The sequence below is a fragment of the Rhinolophus sinicus genome, chromosome 2 (assembly GCF_057876585.1).
Source record: "Rhinolophus sinicus isolate RSI-liver-muscle chromosome 2, RSI-T2T, whole genome shotgun sequence".
NCBI lineage: Eukaryota > Metazoa > Chordata > Mammalia > Chiroptera > Rhinolophidae > Rhinolophus > Rhinolophus sinicus.
Genome location: NC_142502.1, coordinates 184,127,477 through 184,148,105, shown reverse-complemented (window position 1 = coordinate 184,148,105; position 20,629 = coordinate 184,127,477). Strand labels below are relative to the sequence as shown.

The 20,629-nt window shown below is 47.8% G+C and overlaps 1 protein-coding gene across 8 annotated transcripts in view; it reads left to right on the top strand.

Moving 5' to 3' along the window:
* GREB1 (growth regulating estrogen receptor binding 1) overlaps nucleotides 1-20,629 on the top strand; it is a 128,157-nt gene that overhangs the window by 58,683 nt on the left and 48,845 nt on the right. For all 8 annotated transcript variants that reach the window (XM_088796291.1, XM_074331694.2, XM_088796294.1 and 5 more), the window contains exons 2-6: nucleotides 2,150-2,330; nucleotides 7,043-7,162; nucleotides 9,508-9,684; nucleotides 17,209-17,391; nucleotides 19,110-19,253. In XM_088796291.1, coding sequence (XP_088652417.1) covers nucleotides 2,174-2,330; nucleotides 7,043-7,162; nucleotides 9,508-9,684; nucleotides 17,209-17,391; nucleotides 19,110-19,253 — 781 coding nt within the window. In that variant the 5' untranslated portion in view covers nucleotides 2,150-2,173. The remainder of the gene's footprint in view (nucleotides 1-2,149; nucleotides 2,331-7,042; nucleotides 7,163-9,507; nucleotides 9,685-17,208; nucleotides 17,392-19,109; nucleotides 19,254-20,629) is intronic.

Sequence of the window (20,629 nt, the reverse complement as noted above, 5' to 3'; positions counted from 1 at the left end):
ATTTTACCTTCTGAAGGAACAAGAGCTCCCTAAGGGCACCAGCAGTCCCGTCTTGAAATTGCTCTGCCACCAACAGAACAAGCACAAGGGGAACAATTTCTTACCTATGTCTTGAGTAGAAGTCTAAGACTGTCCCTGGCTTGTGAAGCCAGTCTGACAACTAGTGTGGCTGAGTGTGCGTCACCATAATGAAGCAGGAAGCTACTGTCCTGTGGTCACATTGGAGCTCACATCTTGTATTATTTTTACGTCAAATGCTACTTTGAAAATCAACAGTATAGTAGATAAGAAATATACAAGGATATAGGAGAAATGGCTAACCTATCTCATTTCATCCCTTAAAGAAAGTTTATACATCTCTTTTCTCATATCGATTGTATATTTGTAAAAATCCATCAGGCGTCTATCAGAAAGAAACCCTTGACAAATTTAAAAAGAGTTTCTAAGGCCACAGTCATGGTTATAATCCAGTACTAATCAGAAAGAAATAATATAAGGCTGACCCCCGTCCTCCCCGAGTCTAGACTATTCAGAAAAATTAAATGTATACACTGGATTATTATCAGATTGAAGAGAGAATCAGAAGGGAGACCATAAACCTATAGCAAAAGAGGTGCCCAGAGGAAAATGTATAGCTGTAAATGTCTTCATTATTAAAGACATAAGGTGGAAAGTAAAAATGATAAAGTACGTAATTATATTGAGAAGTTTGGAAAAAGTACAAGAAATTAAACCAAAAGGAAAAGAGGGAAATAGAAACAAATAGCTAAATTTAATGAAATTGAAAATAAATAGAAAACATTAGGAAGGAATATAAATTTAAGTGGATGTTCTTGGAAAGGCCTAAATGTAGAGATTTAACCATGTGCATGATCCAAGAGAAAAGGCTGAGCAAAGAGCTGTCCCTTCACTCAATATAATATGATGAAGCCATTAAAATTTTTTGAAAAGCAGTTATAAGCGGATTAGGTGAAATACATAGGTCAAGTAAAAAGAACAGAATCAAAAATTGTATTATCGAATGATTATAACCATGTGACTACAATCTCTCACCTCCCTTCTATCCTCAAACTCTGAAGGAAATTAAATCTGGAAAGAATAATCCAAATATCACAGTGGGAAGGAAGTACTGACACGTAATACGGTCTGGGTCAACCTTGAATGCACTGTGGTAATTGTATGAAGCCAGGCAGAGAAGACCACATACTGTCTGATTCTGTTAATATGAAATCCCCAGAGTAGGCGAATCTACAGAGATAGAAAGTAAATTAGTAGTTGCCTAGGCCTGGGGGATTAGGGGAGTGACAGGTAAAGGGTATCAGGTGTCTTTTTGGGGTGATGCCATATCCTACAATTGATCGCGTGATAGCTGCACAACACTGTGACTATACTATAAACCTTTGATTGTACACTTTCAGTGGGTGAATGGTATGTGAATTATATCTTAATTAAGCTGCTACAAAAAAAAAAATCACAGTGGTTATCGGGGAATGGAAATATCCGTGATTTTCCTCGCTTTTCCGCTGTCTTTTGTAGTTTCCAGATTCCCGGATATAAATCTGTGTTACTTGTGTAATGAAAACATAATAAACCAGAAACATTTTAAAGGAAGAATGTTAATAATCGGCCTTTTCACGGCAAAGACAATGATGGGAAATCTGCTAGCCTATCTCCTGAGAAGGAAAGGGGAGGAGGCTGAGTTCCGTAATCCTAAAATCTGGGGACTGGTTGTCATGGATCACGGAATTGTCAGCTGCTGTCACATATAGAAAGTGGCTCAGAGCTATTCTTCTGCAAGTCAAGGAAAAGTGAAGCCTCATTGGTCTGGGGTCTTTCAGGGACAGAATCACATCTCAGGGAAAAACTGAGGGTCTGTGAAACGTGGGGCTGACTAGGAACCAATTTCCAGTAAAATATTCTAAGAGGTGTCAGACACTGCTGTCCGAGTGGTAAATTAGAGAGAGCTGTTCCTTATATAACTTCCTGTAATTGCCCGGCAGTGGCTGTTTCCCGCCCCCCCCCCCCCCCACGTTTGCTGAGCTGGGGGATACCCAGCCCTTCCCTTCTTGCAGAGGGTTTGCCTACTACCTTTGGGTCTCATGTGCCAGGTCAGTCTTCTTAACCAAAACGGAAATGCCATTTTAAACAGGAGACTCCATAGTCTCTTCTGAAGATGGGGAACTCTTACGCTGGACAGCTGAAGACGACGCGCTTTGAAGAGGTCTTGCACAACTCCATCGAGGCCTCCCTGCGGTCCAACAGCCTGGTGCCCAGGCCCATTTTCTCCCAGCTGTACCTGGAAGCTGAGCGGCACCTCTCTGCTTTAGAAGGTAGGAGACGCGTTGGTGTATTTCTTTTCGTGTGTGCAGTTAATATCGGCAGCAGAACGTGAAACTCTGTCCGCTTCTGCTCTATGTAGAAAATGTTGAGTCCACCAGAGAAGAATTGCTAGAAAAGGAAAGTTGCATGTAAATTCTTACTCGGCTAAAATTAAAATAAGTTTCGGCCATAAAGTTGCAAGGAATAAAATTATTCATTGGACGAAAAGGAGAAAGGAAGAGGGTCGTGTTAGATGGTTCTGAATTGGTTGTTACTCAATCTTATTAAAAGGTTTGTTTTCACTTGGATAAGTAAGAATTTGAACATGCTTTTGACCCTCAGCTATTTTTTTCCCTCTTTGTCCTCTGATCCGTGACCGTATCTTTGCAAAGTAGTCTCGATAGTTTCTCTTGGGATAGCAGGTACAAGAGCCTTTTTAAAAAGTGATACCGGAATGCCTCCCTGCTAGAATAGGAACTTCTAAAAACCAAGAACAAACCCTTCTGAATTTCACATATGCCAGGAATAAAGAAACACATTATCTTCAGGCCTGGGGACCACTTTCGGGTTTACTTAATTATCCAGGGAATGCAATGATTGTATTTTTCAATCTTTAGTTTGTAATTTTTATAGCTGGATGATTTCATGTCAAAAGTTACCCCCCAGCAATCCAGAGTATGAGACAGTTCCTGCAATGAGAGTTCCTTTTGTCAGTTTGTGTCTTTCACTTGAAGTTGCCTACAGACTTCACTTGGCTATTGAAGTGAAGGAGGGCTGTGGTTTACAACAAACTTTCATTAAATAAGAAAGCGTGCAGTATGCCTATATGGGGGTAGTTGTGGTGTGTGTGTGTGTGTGTGTGTGTGAATGTGAGTGTGTGGGGGTTGGGGGTGGGCACAGTGGGCCAGGGAGGGCTGCACATCAGGAAAAATGAGGCAGGATGTGCTTGTGTGACATCTGAGCGTTCCTTATTCTAGCAGGGAGGCATTCCGCTGTCACTCTTTAAAATATCCTTACCAGCTTAACCTTGCAGACAGCAGCAGGGTCTGGATCTGGGCCTGACAGAAACTAGATTGTGGACAAAAGCACGAATTAGGAAGACTGAGAGTTCTCTTGGATTCACATCTACAGTGCTAGCATTTTCCGGCAGAGGAAACAGTACTGACACATTGTGGGGAGAAGAGAAATAACTGGAGAATATTTTATAGACTGTTTTTGACTAGCGGAAAGACTTGTGAAACACGAAGTAAATAATCATCCCTAAGTTCTCACCGTCTTGAAAGGCTTTGTGGCTAATGATAAATGAATGAGAATAACAATAATATCTAATTTAGTACATTTGGATGGCGCCTTGAAATCTAAAAGGGGCCTCAGTTCCACCAACTAAAGTAACTGAATCCCATGATTTGGGAAGATGGAAGATTGGTGTGCTTGACGTTTTGAAAGATGCTCACCTGGGGAGAGAGGTGGGTCTCTCCCCAGGAGGGTCCTGCTCTGCTTTTCCTTATGTCTAAGTTCTCCATAGGCAACCTTTTCTGGCCTCTAATTGGGAGGCTGCATCCCGAACCTTCTGATTTCTCGGGATGCTCTCATCTGCCGATAGGGTGCTGGGCAAGTGACACTTTCCAGGGACCGTTTTCAGGCCTCCACTCCTGGTGCCTCCGGTGTTAAGTGCGGAAGGCTCCCTGCCTCCTGGTTGGCCACCTTGTGCTGCCCTCCTATTGGTATGAAAACCAGAGCTGCCCTCTATGATTTTCCCATTTGTCCAGCAAACAGAATAGAGACATCCTTTGAGATTTGGTTTTTCTAGCGGGTGGAGGTTGGCGGGCAGGGGGGACTATTTTCAGTTTGCTAAATGTCACCATAAACTGAGCAGTCTGCCCCAGCCCCTGGTTCCTGCCTCATAAACCCTGAGGCAGACGGCTTGTACAGGCCCCGTCTTGTTTTGTCTGCCTGTCTCCCTGTCAGGGTCTCTTATCTTATCGCCGTCCTTCCTTAGACAATAACGTTAGAGATGATTTTTATGACCAAGATGCTGGTGTACTAACCACCCCCTGGGTCAGTTAACATTTTCTCTATCAGGGAGGGTGATTCAGCAGGGGCCTGATTACTTTGTTCTCCGACTCAGGGGGTCTTACCGCCTCCTTCTAGGGGAAAAACCTTTCATTTGATATTTAGTTTTACAAAAGAAAGACCAACCAAACAAAAATATGCCACCCCAGCATTTTGCGGTATTTATGCAGGAAACAAGATGCAGGTAGATTCCTATAATCCCACCCACTCGGGATGTCATACAGTTTCTTCTCATGGAAGAACACAAAGTGTCCTGTAAAAACGAACCAGGGACCGCCTCCTACTCCTTGGAATGAAGTGCTGTGATGGACCTGCAAGGTGCTGGCTCCCAGGCCAGTCGGCTGTGTCTGTGGCCATTTGAAAGCGCCCCTCCTGCCCTGAGACCTTGGTAAACAGTCTGGTTTCATCTGCTCCCCGTCAGGCGGGCTCCAGGATTGTTGCTGGCTGAGTGATCCCATCAAAGGCCCTGGAATGTCTGATGGAGACCTTTGACCTTTAATCCTGCTTTCTTAGCGACTGGATTTTGAGCTCTTTCTTTGATTTAAGACCCTCCTCTTTCATTCTTTCTGGGAGTCTGAATTCCTGTTCTCTTCAGCTTAGCAGAATAATGTGCAGACATTCCTGGGTGTGCCCTCAGAGCTCCGTTTGCCATCCCTCCGCGCCGCTGCAGTACTGGCTCAGAGTCTGCATTTCGCCGCAGAGCCTTCGAGCCGCCCACTCCATAGGTGGCTAAAGGACAGTTTGCGTGACCATGGGCACCGGTGCTGCACTGCTGGCGCCTGGGGTCAGGGCATGACTCTGCACCTTCAGCCTAAACCCTCCATGCCTGCATTTAATGGCAGGAAGGAAGCTCCTAACGGAGGCTGTGTCATTATCTCCCGCCCCCCTTGTGTTCTTCCTGGGTAATCTTTTTACAGTCTTCTTGCCACCTCTGTGTCCTCTCGGCCCAGAGGGACAGAGACACCAGGAATTCTTGCTTTGTTCCTTTGCAAGGTCACAGGCCTGAGCTGGCTTGAAACGTCCAGTTTCTTCCTCTGCCTCTTGTCCATCAGGTACCTTTAAAATGGTGGCCACTGTGAGGTTGTCTTCAGTCCCCTATACAAGTTGAATCATGCCTGGAGTATTCTGTGCCACTCTGAGGCCATATTTCCCCACATAGTCTGTCACAACTCAAAGTGACCTTATATAACCACCTCATTTTACAGATGCAGGATCTGATGCACAGAGAGGTTAAGTAACTTTCCTGCAACCACACAGACTGTGGCAGACCCAATTCCTGAAACTTAAGTCCCCTGATTCCCAGTCCCAGCTCTTTCCACTGCACACGATTGCATCATGAACCTAAAATCACTTAACCCACTAGATGGATGGAAGATGTGGGAGCCAAGTAAGATGAGAGCAGGAGAGATGGCAACAAAGAAGCCAACACTGAAAGAGGAGACAGAGAGACAAAGAAACAGCTGTCTCCTGGCCTAGTGTATTTAAAGGTGTTCACAGTGATGCTATTCCAGGAAGAATTCTGCATGCTATTTATTAAATGGCATTTAAAGACAAGCTAAGAAAGATTTTTTATTTTTTTACCCAAAATGTCCGTTAAAAGAAGTTAGGACTATACTTCCAACAGCTTTGAAAATTCATTTATGTGAGCTGCGCCCTTTCTCTAGTGAGGCTGGGTACACAAGGTGTGACTGCGTGAGCTCAGATCAGGTGTGCCTGTGTTCCCTGAGCGCTCCCTCTGTTGGAGGCATTTTGCTGGACACCTGGATGACAGATATGAGTAAGGGCGGGGTATTGCTCTCCAGGAGGGCAGTGACAAGAAGCTGCCGTGACAGCTCAGACGCAGGGAGCAGTGGGGTTTCCATGGCCAATTCCTGGCTCTCCTGGCCAGTTCCTCATTTGACATTACTCCTGAAATACTACTTCACTTAAAAACTAGTTTCCTAAAGTCGTAACATGCCTGGTCCTGTTCTGGAATGGCTTTTTGTGTGTGGGTGTGACAGATTTGGGTGGGTTTGTGTTTCTAGTAATGATGCCTCCATTCTTCCCTCAGGAGTAAAGGGTGATGTGCTGTGTCACCGCGTCTTGTGTTTAGTAAAGGCGGTTCACACTGTATCTTGTACTCGGAGCTGAGCAGTGTGCTTGGCGGTGAGAATATCAGCTTGGGCATAACATGGCGGGGCACATGCCAGCTGTGCTACTGAGCAGTTCATTAAAGGGCAGTGGGCCAATCGTGGGTCTCTCTGAGCCTCAGTTTCCTTACCTGTGAAATGGTCTATCTGTTACACCATGGTACCTGCCCCCCCACACAAATATTTTCAGAGTGCTCACTATGTATAGGCTTCATGCTCAGTCCTCATCAGCCAATTATATACAGAGTGAACCCTAGTGCGTGTGCAGAAATGTGCCACTGTGTTGGATGGGAAGAGAAGTGACCTTGAATTTGAAGTCACGAGGCCAGGCTCAGAGCCTGAGTCTGTGACCTTGGGAAAGTCAGCGACCTGAGTGAGCCTTTGCTTTTCCCTCTAGTAAAGATAGGTGACAATGCCTGACTTATGGTGTCTGTAAGGACTGATCAATTACTCAGTAGCTGAGACTTGCTGAGTACTTACCTACCTCTGCCTTCTGCCTCACTCCTTTTTCCCCCTTCTAGGCGGCAGCCGAGTGGACCATGAGGAAGAAGAAGAAGAGGGGGAAGGGGGGCTGGATCCGAACTGTCCCCCAAACCCCTACCAGATGCTCCCTCCGCCTGAAGGATGCTGCACCACGGACGGTGAGCCTGCCAGCCCATACCAGGCAGTGCCCGCTGCCCAGAGTCTGCGGCTGTGTGCTGCGGGGGTCCCCTGTGCCCACGGTCGCTAGCAGACAGTGGCCGGGCCTGCCCTTCCATACCTGCAGGGTTGGCTCCACCAGCCAGGCTCACAGCTCCTCAGCCACCCTTTGGACAGGCTCAACTTTCCGAGTGAATTCGGATCTAAAAGTTCATTTTTCTACATTAGTTGTTTGAAAACTAAAATACATGTCCCCAACTCAGGCATGCTTGCATCATGTGTGTAACTCAGAACTTATCAGCGGGAAGAATCTTTCACGTCTGTCGGTACTTTACTGTTGGAAAAGCAGGGACCCTGTGAAATCAGTAATGTTCTTCCCATCTTGCGGTTGGAGAACCAAGGCTCGGGGTGCTGCTGGGGTGGCAGCTCGGTCTAGTGATAAGAGCTGTGGTCAGCCCTCAGGGAGACGAATGAACTCTTGGCTCTGCCGCTCTCTGGCCAGAGAGCTTCTGAGTGGTAGCCAAGTTCACCTGTCCTGTCACTATATCAGTCAAGAAGTGTCACTAGTTAGTGATTTAGTCAGTTAATTAAGATCATTGAGCCCCAGTTCTGGAAATATGGAAATAAAAGGTACAAGAGCTCCCAGGTTAATGGAGCTTCATAGGCAAGCAGACACTTGGCACGTGATGTAGAAAGTGCTAGCAGGGTGGGGAGGGCAAGCAGTGGTGCGTAGGAGCACCGGAGAAGTTCCTAACACAGGTAGAGAGTTTGGGGAAGGCTTCCTGGAGGAGTTGGTCCTTCATCTGAATTTTGGAGGATTAGCAGGAGTTGGGAGATGGTAAGAGGGTTGGGGAAAGCGGGGACATTCCAGACAGAGGAACAGCATGTGCAAAGGCTTAGCAGGGTGAGAATAGAGTCCATTCGGAGGACTGCTAGCAGTTTAGTTAGATAGAAGCCTGAGTCGGGGCAGGGCAGGGCTTGGAGAAGCGATCAGATGAGTTGTGGAGGCCCATCCACCCTGCTTTCTGGACTTGACCTTGTGCAGGATGGCCGGCAGAGGAGGGAATAAGCCCTCCCTGGGGCTGTTATTCCCAGGAAAAACGGAAGTCAGCACAGTGGATCTTCGTGAGATTGGCCTTCCAGTGTCCAAGTAGTAAAAGGCCACCTAATTAAATAAGGGAATGGTAAACTCTCCAGTGGTCTCTACAGTGATTTTCAAAGAATTTCCGAGTAAACGCACTGAACACTCTGACTGCCCACAGCCTGTTTTCCCCCAGCTCTTTAGAAGGCAGGGGCCACTCTGCAGACGGGGAGGGGTCCGGGGCCTGGAGGTTGAAGACCTGTGGGGTGCCTGAACTCAACCGCAGAGAATTTGCTGAACTTCCCCGAGATGGTGAGGGGGAATCTCCCAAGTCAGCGTCAGACCAGCTCCCTCCCATAGGTGATCCCTGGGAGCTCTGCAGAGTATACCTGGCCAGGCGCTACACACAGTGAGTGCACAGCCTCCCCTCCACCTGCCTTCCAGCCTGGGCAGAGGGGAGGACTTGGAGACAGGGCTTGTCAATGGTGAAGCAGGTGCTCACGGGAGGAGAATCTCTGTAGCGTCCTGCACAGCTTTGGAGGGAAGGCCTTGGGCTCATCGGGGTTCACGTTAGCTCTCATCATCTCACTGGGTACCCAAGGATGGAAGAAGCACAGGGGATCTGGCCGAATGTGCCTCATCGAGAAAACACCTGGGAAGGGCTGATCCAAGTAAACTCAGCTGTTTCCTCCTTCCTCCTTTTTTTCCTGATATTTTGGACATGAATTTTTTGAATGGGAAATATATTTAAAAGCTCTTAAATACAAAGGGCTCAGAAGGGTATAGAGTGAACGTCTCCCTACGCTGGTGAGTCTCCTCTGTGTCCTGGTCACTGAAGCCCCCCCCCCCAGCAGCAACTGTGTCACCAGGTTCTCACCCTTTATTTCTGACCCTCGCCTGGCCTCACACACGTAAAATGCAAGATGTAAAAAATATCACATCACTCACATTTTCTAATGGATTTATCTTGCATTCACTTTAATTTGTCATCATTTGTCTACAATTTTTACCTATTGAGCTTCATTGGTATATTAATATGTACGAGTATTATAGATGTGACACCGATAATCATAAAAACGTGGGATTAAGTATCATTACTAACCACGGTTATAATTTTATCTCTCAGCATTAATTTTAAAGTCAACCACATCCAGAGCTAAGGGTTGGTCCCGACCAGATCCAGAATGTTCTCATCCCTTTGCCCATGTGGATCCTGGTTCCGGAAGCCTCTCGGCTGCGTGCGTGAGCCCTGTCCATTCCTCCTAGGGTTCTGCCAGGCGGGGAAGGACCTGCGTCTTGCCTCCATCTCCAATGAGCCCATCGACGTCCCTGCAGGTTTCCTCCTCGTGGGTGCCAAGTCCCCCAGCCTGCCCGACCATCTCCTGGTGTGCGCCGTCGACAAAAGGTTCTTGCCCGATGATAGCGGGCACAACGCTCTTCTTGGTAAGTGTCTCCTTTGCTCTTGTCTGTGTGTGGCCGGGGCCAGGGGAGGCCCTTGGTGGTGACAGGCCTCTGGGGCCTCTTCAGCGGCATGTCACATCCCCCCGCCCCACTTATGTCTTTTGGCAGACTATTTCTTTGGGAAATGGAATGCAAATGAGATCTGTTTTAAAATGTGACTACTTTCCTGCAGAAAGCCCCTCATGTAGTATTTATTTTTTTGTGCCCATATTCATCAAACCTTCCCTAAATGCTTACTGTGTCAGGCATGGGATCCAAACCCTGTCCTAGACCCTCCTGGAAGCCATCAGATGTGAGGCAGAAGGAGAATAAGGCTGAGTATGTTTTCTTGCTTCTAGAATGTTCACAACCGCAGTAACTGCCTGGCACCCTCCAACCATCTCTCCTTTGGTTTACTTCTCACCTTGCAAGAGGTGTTATTCTTATCCTGGTTTTATAGGTGAGCTTGGACCTATTAATGAACTTGCCCAAGGGTACATGGTAAAGGAACAAGGCCAGGATTCAAACTCGGGTCTTCCGGGCTCCAAATTCTACCCTTTAACAGCCATACCTCATGGTCCTGTATCCTGGTTACAGTCAGCATGGTGGAAATGCAGGCTTGATCTTTTCAAACAGCCACTGGCCCCCAGAGACCCCGATGTCAGTGCAGAGTGGAGGCCAAGCCATACCAAGCCTGGCTCCGATTTGTTCAGACATGTATTGAGCTCTTACTGTGTACCAGGCCCTGTGCTCAATACAGTCCCTCGTTAGTGGAACAAAATCAGGGAAGATGTGAGGTTTGAACCCGAGAGCTTGAGAGCTGGCTTCCAGTCCTGCGTCTGACCTCAGCGTGCGTGTGGTGTCTGGGCCTCAGTATACTCGTCCATAAAGTGGGGAGGTGATGTCCACACATGCTCCTGGCCCTTCCAAAGTCTGGCCCCTTCACCTGACTTGGTATCTCCTTTGGAGGAGAACTGGGCAGGCAGAAGGATTGGTAATGATCTGTCTATTTTAGACGTAGCCTCAGGAACAATCTTCATTGTAGAAGTGAGTTTGATTGTGAGAGTTTATGGGGAAAACTTGTAGGTTAACCTCCCTTCCCTTCCGCCTCGTGGATATTTGTTGAGAACATTTTATGTCTGAGGCACGGTGCGTAGGACAGAAGGGTAGAGAGGGGAGAGAGCAAGAATTGACCCAGAGAAGGAAGTGAAATAGGTCCTGCCACCCAGGGGCCAGGCTGGGACATGGCCACGTGTAAATTCTGAACCAAGGAGAGGGACGCTGCCTGGAGGGAGAGAGGTGGCTCTGGGACAATGACCCGGGAGAGAAATTGTCTACGCAGACTCTCTTCGAAGGCAGGTTTATGGGCTTATTGTAACTAGTTCTTGCAGACGAGAAAAATGCCAGAAAATCCACTCTCCCAAAGAAGCTTCCAGTCATTCCAGCTCAGATTGATTTGCTTGAAGGCCCTCGGGATGAACCCCGTGGGGAAGACGGCCTGGTGGCTTGGTTAGTGTTTCATCTGCCGGTGGTGAGGCTTTGCCTGAATTCCACCACTTTGTGACTAAGAGAATTGCCAGGGTAGTAAATTGAGATGCTTCTGTGTCTTGAAATGTGGAGACAAGACTCAGTTCATTCACCACCAGCTCGGCAACAGCTTCAGCTCCTCAGTGCAGAGGAAGTGGTGTCTTTGTTAATTGCTTGCCAAAAAGCCATTGGAGGTGGGTAACAAGGGCCAGTTGGTAATAACCGATGCTTTCTTCTTTTAAAATAACTTTATGCTCTCAGCTTGCACACTTAACACTGTTTAGGTTTCCTGCAATTAACCCCGGTGGCTGCACAGGACACGGTGGCCCGCAGGCCTCCAGGGACCAGGGCTCAGTGCTTTTTAGTGGCCTATAAAATGGAAGCTGTGGATTATCTTGGGGGAAGTGATGGCTTTAGGCGCCCCCAACCCCCATAATTTATAATGAAGAGAGTCGTTTTAGTGACTTTGAATCAACTGAGGGATTTTTGTCTGAGCAAGTTGAAAGATTAGAATCCAGGTGTATATTTCAATTTTTGGACGGTAATTCATCTAAATCATCTGATAGCTAAGACATAGGAGAAGAAAACATCTAAGTAGAATGTTCATTCCTTAGGTGGGAGTTTTTTGTTCATTCAGCAGGCAAATAATTTAAGTATTAGGTTGGTGCAAAATAATGGCAGTGTTTGCAATTATTTTTAACCTTTTAAACCGCCATTACTTTTGCACCAACCTAATAGTTTTGGAATGTAGAACCCCAAACTGAAGGTAGACCTTAAGTTGAGCCTGGAGCCACAAAGCCAAGTCAGATGTGGTCCTTCCCTGGGAGACCACAGGCAGAGACTCAGAGATCCACACCAAACAACCACAGAAATAAAGTTTATTTAAATCTCTGTGTAGCATGTGGTAACCGAGGGTTTCAAGTGCTGCATACAACTCCCAGTGATGGGAGAAACATCTCAGAGGATGAGGTATTCAAGCGGGGCCCGGAACAATGGGTGGCGTTTTGCCGGTTGGAGAATACTAACAGCAGCTACTTTACAGAGACTTGTCATGCGCCAGAAACTGTCCTAAGTTAAAAGAACCTGGAGAGGTGAGCACCTTATTGTCTAACATTTATATAGGAAGAAGCAAAGGCACAGAGAGGGTAACTGACTTGCTCAGGGTCACCCAGCTAGTAAATGGCAGGTCCTGAATTTGAACCCAGGTGACCTGGCCCGGGTGCTCACATCCTAGGGGACGAAGGGCATCTCAGGCCCAGGGAAACTTGTGCATGAAGGAAGTCAGCATGCGGGTGGGTGGATGGTGAGAGCTTTCTGTGGCTGGAGCGGAGGCTGCTGGGATGGGCTCAGTTGGGTCCCCCTTGCAAAAGCCTGTGGTACCAGGAAACCGTTTTCAAACTCTAGGAGTAGAGGGAAAAGTGTAATAGTCTAATGTCTCTGTCTTTCGTCTTTGACAGTTAGTAACACATGGCTAGGCCTGTTTCACTTATAACTCTTCCTTCTTTGCAACCTTCCAAATTATTTTGAAGCAAATCCCAGACATCATGTCATTTCATGTGTAAATGAGTCAGTGCGTATCTCTAAAAGATAAGGGCTTTTTGTTGGAAATCCAATACAATCATCATACCTAAAAAATTTAACAGTAATTCCTTAATATTCTCAAATCTCCAGTGTGTTCAAATTTTGTTTGATAACTTTATTACAGGCGGCTTTTTGAATCAAGATCCAAATGAGATTCTCCCAAAGCGTTTGGTTCCTATGTCTCTTAAGTCTCTTTTATTGATTGTCTCTCTTCATTCAGATGTCCTTCTTTCCTAGCTTTTTCCTTATAGTTTATATTTTAAAGAAACATCGGAAGTGTTCAAATAAGGCAATTACCATGTTCTAATTTGCATTTTAAAAAGAGTTCTTGTAAGTCATGTGAATAATTGATTTTTATTAAAAGAGAGAACTGATTCCAGATGATTACGGTGTCCTGATACCGTGTTTCCCCCAAAATAAGACCTAGCTGGACCATCAGTTCTAATGCGTCTTTTGGAGCAAAAATTAATATAAGACCCAGTATTATATTATATTATATCATATCATATCACATTATATTATATTAACCCAGTCTTATATTATATTAAAATAAGACCAGGTCTTATATTAATTTTTGCTCCAAAAGACACTTTAGAGCTGATGGTCTGGCTAGGTCTTATTTTCGGGGGAACACAGTAGTTCTGTTTCAAACCGTGGAGTGTTGGAACATCAAACCCTATTGAGTTGGTACAGATGGGTCTCCTGCAGCCTGTCATAAACTATGTACTCAAAGACAACCTGCCATGTCCCATAAAAGCCACTGTTGATACTTCAAAGAAGAATCATATACCTTTGGTTCTGGAAGGAAGCGTAGGGCCCATTTAGTCCTCACCTACCCTTTTATGGTTGGGAAACTGAAACCCAGATTGATCGCACCACTTCCCCCATCTCTCCCTCTGGCACTGTGGGAACTTAGGTACTAGGGTCTCTCCTGTCCGCAACACCCCCCACCCCAAATACAGCTGTGCCTGTTCAAGGGAGAGGAAGGAGAAATGACACTTGCTGAGCACCTACTGTGTGCTAGACAAATAGTGGGCGCTTTCCATCCTCGTGCTCCTTCGAGATGGATTTTTGTGAGGAGATGGCATAGCAGAAGGGTTCAATCCCAACTCCCAGATTTTCTAACCTGTACCTGTGAGTGAGTTACTCCCTCTCTGTGCCTTTATTCCACCATCTATAAATTAGGAGCCTACAAATGGTTTTATAGGGCTTCGGGAGGTTTGAACAAGAACATTTGTAATGTAAAGTGATTGGTACAGTGCCTGGCATGTGGTCAGTATACAGTAAATGTTCGCTACTATCATCTTGTTTACAGGTGAGGAAAGAAAAGCTCAGAGATGTGAATTAACCTACCCAATGTCACATAAGTAGCAAGACAGGCTTTGAACCCAGGTCCCTCTGATTTGCAAGTGTGTGCGTGCTCCACTGCAGTGAAGGGGGGTGGAGAGAGAGGAGAGGCGCTTTCCTTCCAACGGAAGGGACAGCCTGGCTAAGTGGCTGGCACACACTAGCACCCATTCAGGGATATGCTTGTGAAACAAATGACACTCACAGCTGCTAAACTGGACCTGCAGGAAAATTGCAGTGCCGCTGTGTGGTCACGGAGATTCACTTCTATGGGATGTTTCCCGTGGGATAGTACACTGAAGGAATGACTTCTCTTAAGTCTGGATATTTTGCCTGGCAGGAATGTGAGGACTCAGGCCGTATGGCATACTTTCTAGGCTTGTCTTCCAAAGAGATTGTTATAGACTCCCAGGTCCTGAGGGTGATTTCCAAAGAGAATGGCTTAGTTTATTCTTCCTCATGAAAACTTTTATTGCCATCCAGACAATTTCTTGAGAAATTAGAATAACCTCATGTGTTCAGCTGGGGTGGTGTAAACCATTTCCCTGTTTCCTGGGGCCGGTTGGTAAGCCGTCCTGTGGTTTTCTTGGTTGGCCTTCTCAGAAGAGCAGCGGATTTTCCCGACCAGAAAGTTTTGGCCAAAGCAGGAGAGCGGTTTGCTTGCTGGCTCCCTAAGTGACTTACTACTGTACCAGGAAGTCCCGGGTTTCCATTTCATTTCTGAACCACAAAGAGGGCTCCTTATCGCCTGTGGTCCCCATCTCTGCCTCTGAAATGGTCCCACAGCCCACATTTCTCATGGGACCAAGGCCTGTAAGCTGGTTAGCTGTTTCTGGAAAGGGATGACAGTGCAGGCCTTGGCAAGTTGTTCTTAGCATCTTGGTCTTGCAGTTCTGTTTCTTGTTCCTCCATCTTTCTGACACTCAGGATCAGAGTCCCTTCTAGAGAGCTGGGAAGGTTTCTCAGGGCCTTATACTTAGATGGCAGTCGAGGTATTTATCTCAAGGTTCCCAGGTTGGACGCAAAGGAAACACTAAAAACGTTAGATTATTACTTGAGAGTGTATGCAGAAATCTCTCAGTGCTCTCTTTTACAGGTACCTTGTTTCCTCTCTCCTTCCTTCCCGTCCAATACACTTATATACACAGGTGCAGCTCACAACTCTATGTAGTCAGACCATGATCCCAGCCCTTTGGAAGCGTGGGATGGTTATGGGGAAAAAAGCACGAATCTCAGTAACTATAACATGAAGGAAGAAGTTACAAGGACCCTCTGAACAATGTAAAGAGGCTGTAGGGGTTGGAGAGCAGTGAGGCCCAGCCCGTCGGGAAAAGGAGGGCTCTGGAGGAGTGGGCATTTGAGCTGGGCCGTGAGTGACGAGCAGGTGCTTGCAGGTGGGGCTTAAGTGAGGAAGAGTATGAACCTGGAGGCAGGAAGGTGGTGGGAGTGGGCAGGGGGAGTCCAGTAGGAGTTTGGAACAGCAAGATGAGGACCGGGAACTAAAGCTGGAGGTGGGGGTGTGGCCCCGCCTGAACGCCGCGCTGCGGTTCTCATGCTACACTCGAATGGCACACTTTCCATATCTACTTGGGACAAATTCATCTCTCTGGCTCCTGTTTTCCAAAAGAAGGTTTTGCAGTCCTGACCGACTGGGTATTGTTAAGCTGAGTGACCTGTGTGGATGACAATGAATGGGCAAGGATGTCACTGCTTCTCTGTGCGTGTTAGTTGCCACCATGTTTAGTGTTTCTTGGGAACCTTATCTGTTTGTTTTGGTGCAGAGGGAAGAGGATTCTGGAAGATTAAACTAACTTGTACCTGTCTTGTGGCTAGACCAGGAGATTGGTCTTTATTTCTAGGCCTTTTAAGGAATATTAAATTTGATTGAAATAAAATGGCTCAGGGAATCCACTGGGTTTCTGTGATGTAGATATCTTATGTCCTGTGGAGATGTTTTGAATCTTTGCCAACTGATGTTATTTTGAGCACTGACCAGAGGCCTGAGGAATCCTCTATTTAAAAGCAGAGCTTATGCACAGAGCCATGTGGCCCCGTGGCTTAGGTCGAAATGACCACTGTAAACCTGTCGGCCAGAGAATATGATAAAATAAATTAGTCTCAGTGTCTGGGCTGCCCCGCCCAAAGGGCCTGGTACCATGGAAAACAGATGTATGAGTGGGCAAAGCCAGATCCTAAGGAAGGTGTCCTGGAGACAGTGAGTGTCAAGACAGTGATCAGAGACAAAAGCCAAATCTCCACATGCTCTCAGATTAGCCAACAGTTCTCATGAGTCCCGTTTGAATAGACTTCACAGGTCGTAAAGGTCTTCTGAAACTTGTTCTCTGGATTTTAATAGTTCATGGGAGGTGGTTTTGCATTGTCACTGCATAGACAGCTTTTTCGGAGCCTCAGAGCTGCTGGGAGCCTCTGTGGCTCACTGTGGCGTCACGCAGCAGGACACCCACCCCGTGACAGCCTCATTCTAGCGCACAGTCTCCACTCCACTGGCGGCCAAGTCCCCAGAAGTCATTCACCAGCATCCTGGCTGTGTACGCATCGTGGTGCTGTCTTCATTTTTTTTCAGCAACTCATGGAATCAAATCACTTGACTCCAAGATGGAATCCTGGATGCTCAAGAGGTCTCCCTGTGTATCCAGTGTCAGTGGTCTAATTGCTTTGAGATTCTGTAACTGGCCAGCACCAAAGGAAATGGGGGCATCCCAAATTATTGCAAGTACTTGGTCAGTGCAGACAGTTGAATGGGACAATTCTTGTCCTGTAAAGTTGGCTCTATGTATAGGCTTTCAGATATGCCACTGAGCAAGTTCAATCTTCCAAGCTTGCTTGGTCCACCTCTATGACCAAGTCTTCTTGGTCCTCCTGTCTGTGTCAAGGCCTCTTGACCCCTGGGCCAGTATAAGATGATGGGGACCTTTGCCCTGTGGAATTCTCTGGTTGGTGGTAGAGGATGTGAATGGTCACTTTCAGATGACCCGTGTCATTGATGACCCCTTATTTGAAGAGGACTTTGGGGGTAAGTTGGAGACGCTCATGGTTTGTTTCCTCCTCCAGGTTTCTCTGGGAATTGTGTTGGCTGTGGAAAGAAAGGCTTCTGTTACTTCACAGAATTCTCCAATCACATAAATCTTAAGTTGACCACTCAGCCCAAGAAGCAGAAACACTTGAAGTATTACCTGGTCCGCAGTGCACAAGGGGCTCTAACCAAAGGACCTCTCATTTGTTGGAAAGGTTCAGGTGAGCAGTTTGGCTTCGAAGGGGGTGGGGTGTATGAAGGGGCTGTCCTCCAGGTGAGCCAAGGTGCCTGTCGCCAGGACTTTGGGGGAGAGATGACCGTATAGCCGGCAAGGTGCAAGGTCAGCCCTGTGAAATTAAAACGGTACTTGCATTACAGGTGTTCAGTTTACAGGGTCCACCTAATTGTGTGGGCCATTTACAAGTTGACAGGGCCACACTGTACTGTGCCTTCTTGGGGCAAGTATTTGGGGCAGAGGTTCTCAACCAAGGTGGAGACATTTTTGATCATTATGATGGGAGATGCTACTGGCATCCCGTGGGTGGGGGCCAGGGGTGCTGCTAAACATCCTACAGTGCACAGGGTGGCCCCCCATGAAGAATTATCCAGTCCAAGATGTCAATGATGCAAGGCTGAGAAACCCTGTTTTAGAGAAAGCTTGGCTAGAATAATGGCCCTGCTCCCCACCCCGAACCCATGAATGGAAAGACCAGCTTCAAGGATGGTCCTTGAAGCAGTGACTGGCCTTCACTGCCCCCTCCTGTGTCTCCCCTGTATGGTGCCTGGCTACAGTCAGCTATGGAGGGAGGAGGCAGGGGGTGGATTTTAAGAGGCTCAGCCTCGGGTGCTCACAGAGATGCTCCCACTTAACCGGTGTGGAGGGATATGTTCAAGAGGGGCTCTCCGTGAGATGACCAGGAGAAGCAGCCTTTTGTCCCGCACTTGTCTGTTTTTGGTTCACTTCTGGTCACCTAGAATCTCCCAGCCAGCTTCAATGAGTAGGAGGAGGGGCCTTCAGGAGGGGCTGGCTCTGGGCATCCCCCTCTCAATCCCCCCAGGGCTCTTCTCCTTCCTCCCCCCCTTTCTTACATCACTCAATAAATATTTCTTTTTTTTTTCTTTTTTTAATGCAGCATAGGCAGGATGGAAACCAAGATGTAGCTTAAAGTCCGTGTGCTTTTTTTTTTTTTTAATAAACTTTATTGGGGAATATTGGGGGACAGTGTGTTTCTCCAGGGCCCATCAGCTGCAAGTAGTTGTCTTCAATCTAGTTGTGGAAGGCGCAGCTCAGCTCCAAGTCCAGTCGCCGTTTTCAATCTTTAGCTGCAGGGGGAGCAGCCCACCATCCCATGCGGGAATTGAACTGGCAACCTTGTTGAGAGCTCGCACGCTCTAACCAACTGAGCCATCCGGCCGCCCCAATAAATATTTCTTGAGCTCCTATTATGTGCCAGCCATTTCCTAGGTCCTGGGGAGAAGGTGGTTCTTCCCCAGGTGGGACCAGTTAAGAGTCTTTGATCACTTGCTGTGTGTGACCAAGCACCTCCCAGGTTAGATATGTCACTGGGACAGAGGGTTACTCACGGGATGGAGGAAGGTGTTGCGTCTTCCTTTACCTTTGAGTGATGCTCTGTTCTTTGCCTGGACTTGAAGGACAGTGATTGGATGACCCACTTGTATCGTGTTTTTCTCTTTTCCCCAAATGCTCACTGTTGCTGCCACTGCTGACAGTCAGAGCTGCCCCTCAGGCAATGCCCCTGCCCTTGGCAGGGTAACATCCCCCTCCTCTGGCTACACTGGAGCAAGGAGCAGGCTGGCACCATTACGGTTATCTGCGCACCTATCTCTCCTGCAGGACAAATCCCAGCCTAGAACATCCTCTCATAACTGGCGGGAGCAGCAGTGGGGGGGTTTTCATGCTCATGTCTTGTCCCCCTAGAGTTCAGAGGCCGGCAGACCCCCGCCGGCTCCTGCTCCGGGTCTCTCTTCCCGCCGCTGGACAGCTCCGGGCCTCTGGCTGCCTCCTCCAGCGAGCCCACTCCTGGCGCGAACCCGAGCGTCCCCATGGGAGCACAGCAGGCAGGTGAGGCGCCGGAGAAGCCGCACAGAGGTGGACCCCACAGGCCTGGCGTGCCAGCAGCATGGCTGCTCCACTGAACTGCCAAACCTTCGTCAACATAAATAGGGGCGTGCTTCGTGTGTTCGCGTTTTCTACAATGCCTTTGCTTTTCATCTTAAATCGGGAATAGTTTTCAACACAGAACGCTGTGTTTTATTTGGAAAGGTGTTCTGCGTTCCTGTTTGCTATGTCGCGTGACCCCTTGGTTGGTGGGATGGGGCATTAGGCTCTTTCTGCACCCCCAGTTTGCAGCATAGAGCTTGCTCTGTCACGGGCACTAAGTGCCAGGCCTGAGCGCCTGGAAGGAGCAGTGCGACCAGATGGGGCCCTTTGTCATGTGCTCAGTACCCCCAGCTCTGCGTGTGTGTTTCCTCGAATCCCAGTAGGCCACTGTGAGCAGGCTTTCGTTTCCCCGTTGTCCTGACTGGAAAAGTGAGGCTCACTGGTGCTTGCCTAGGCCCTTGGCTAGGATCGCACGGGTGGCAGGTGTCAGAGCCAAGATTTGACAGCGGGTACTTCTGGTTGAAGTGCTTGGCGGTTTCCATTCTGAGCAGACCAGATATGCATGGTAGCTGTTACCACTGTGGCTAGCAGCCTTCTCAGGGACTCGGGCTTTCATCACTCCTGCCCCCAGGATTTGTAGATGGGCCCGGGGGGCAGGGGGCAGAGCCCGTGCCCCCGCCTGGTTCATCATCACATCCAATGAAGAAGTTGCTCCTGGGCTGGGAACATGCTGTCCTCCAGAGGCACCAGGCCTCCCTTTCCACATGCTATATCTGCCATTGTCCCCACTGCACCAGACCACTTGAGACCTCTGCCCCCATCGCATCTGGAGAGCCCAGTGTTTTTGCCATCAAAATACCCAGGTGTATGTTCCGGAACTGTTGCCTCCTAGCTGGGTGATTTGGGGCAACTCGTTTAAACTCCTTGAGTCTCCATTTCCTCATCTGGAAAGTTGCAGATCTTTCTGCCCAATTGCAGCACGGTTGTAGGAGTTCAGTAAGTAAGATGATAGTAACAGCAAATCTTTACGTAGTGCTCACTGCCCGCCAGGCCCTGTTCTACGAATGTGACTTCTGTTAAGTCCTGTCATCCTCACAATGGCTCTGTGATGACCCTCGTTTGGTGGATGAGAAAGTTGAACCTTAGGGAGGTTACGGAAGGTTACACAGCTAGTGCAGTGAGCCCCAGAAGACCAGAACCCACAGTGGTCCCCAGAATTATCCTTAGCCCTGGGGAGCCCCAGTCCCTTTGAGCAGCCTGGGCCTGTGTGACAGCACCCCTGACAGCTCTCCTGAGTGTGTCTGATGCAAACCTGAGCTCTGGAGGGTGAAACAGCA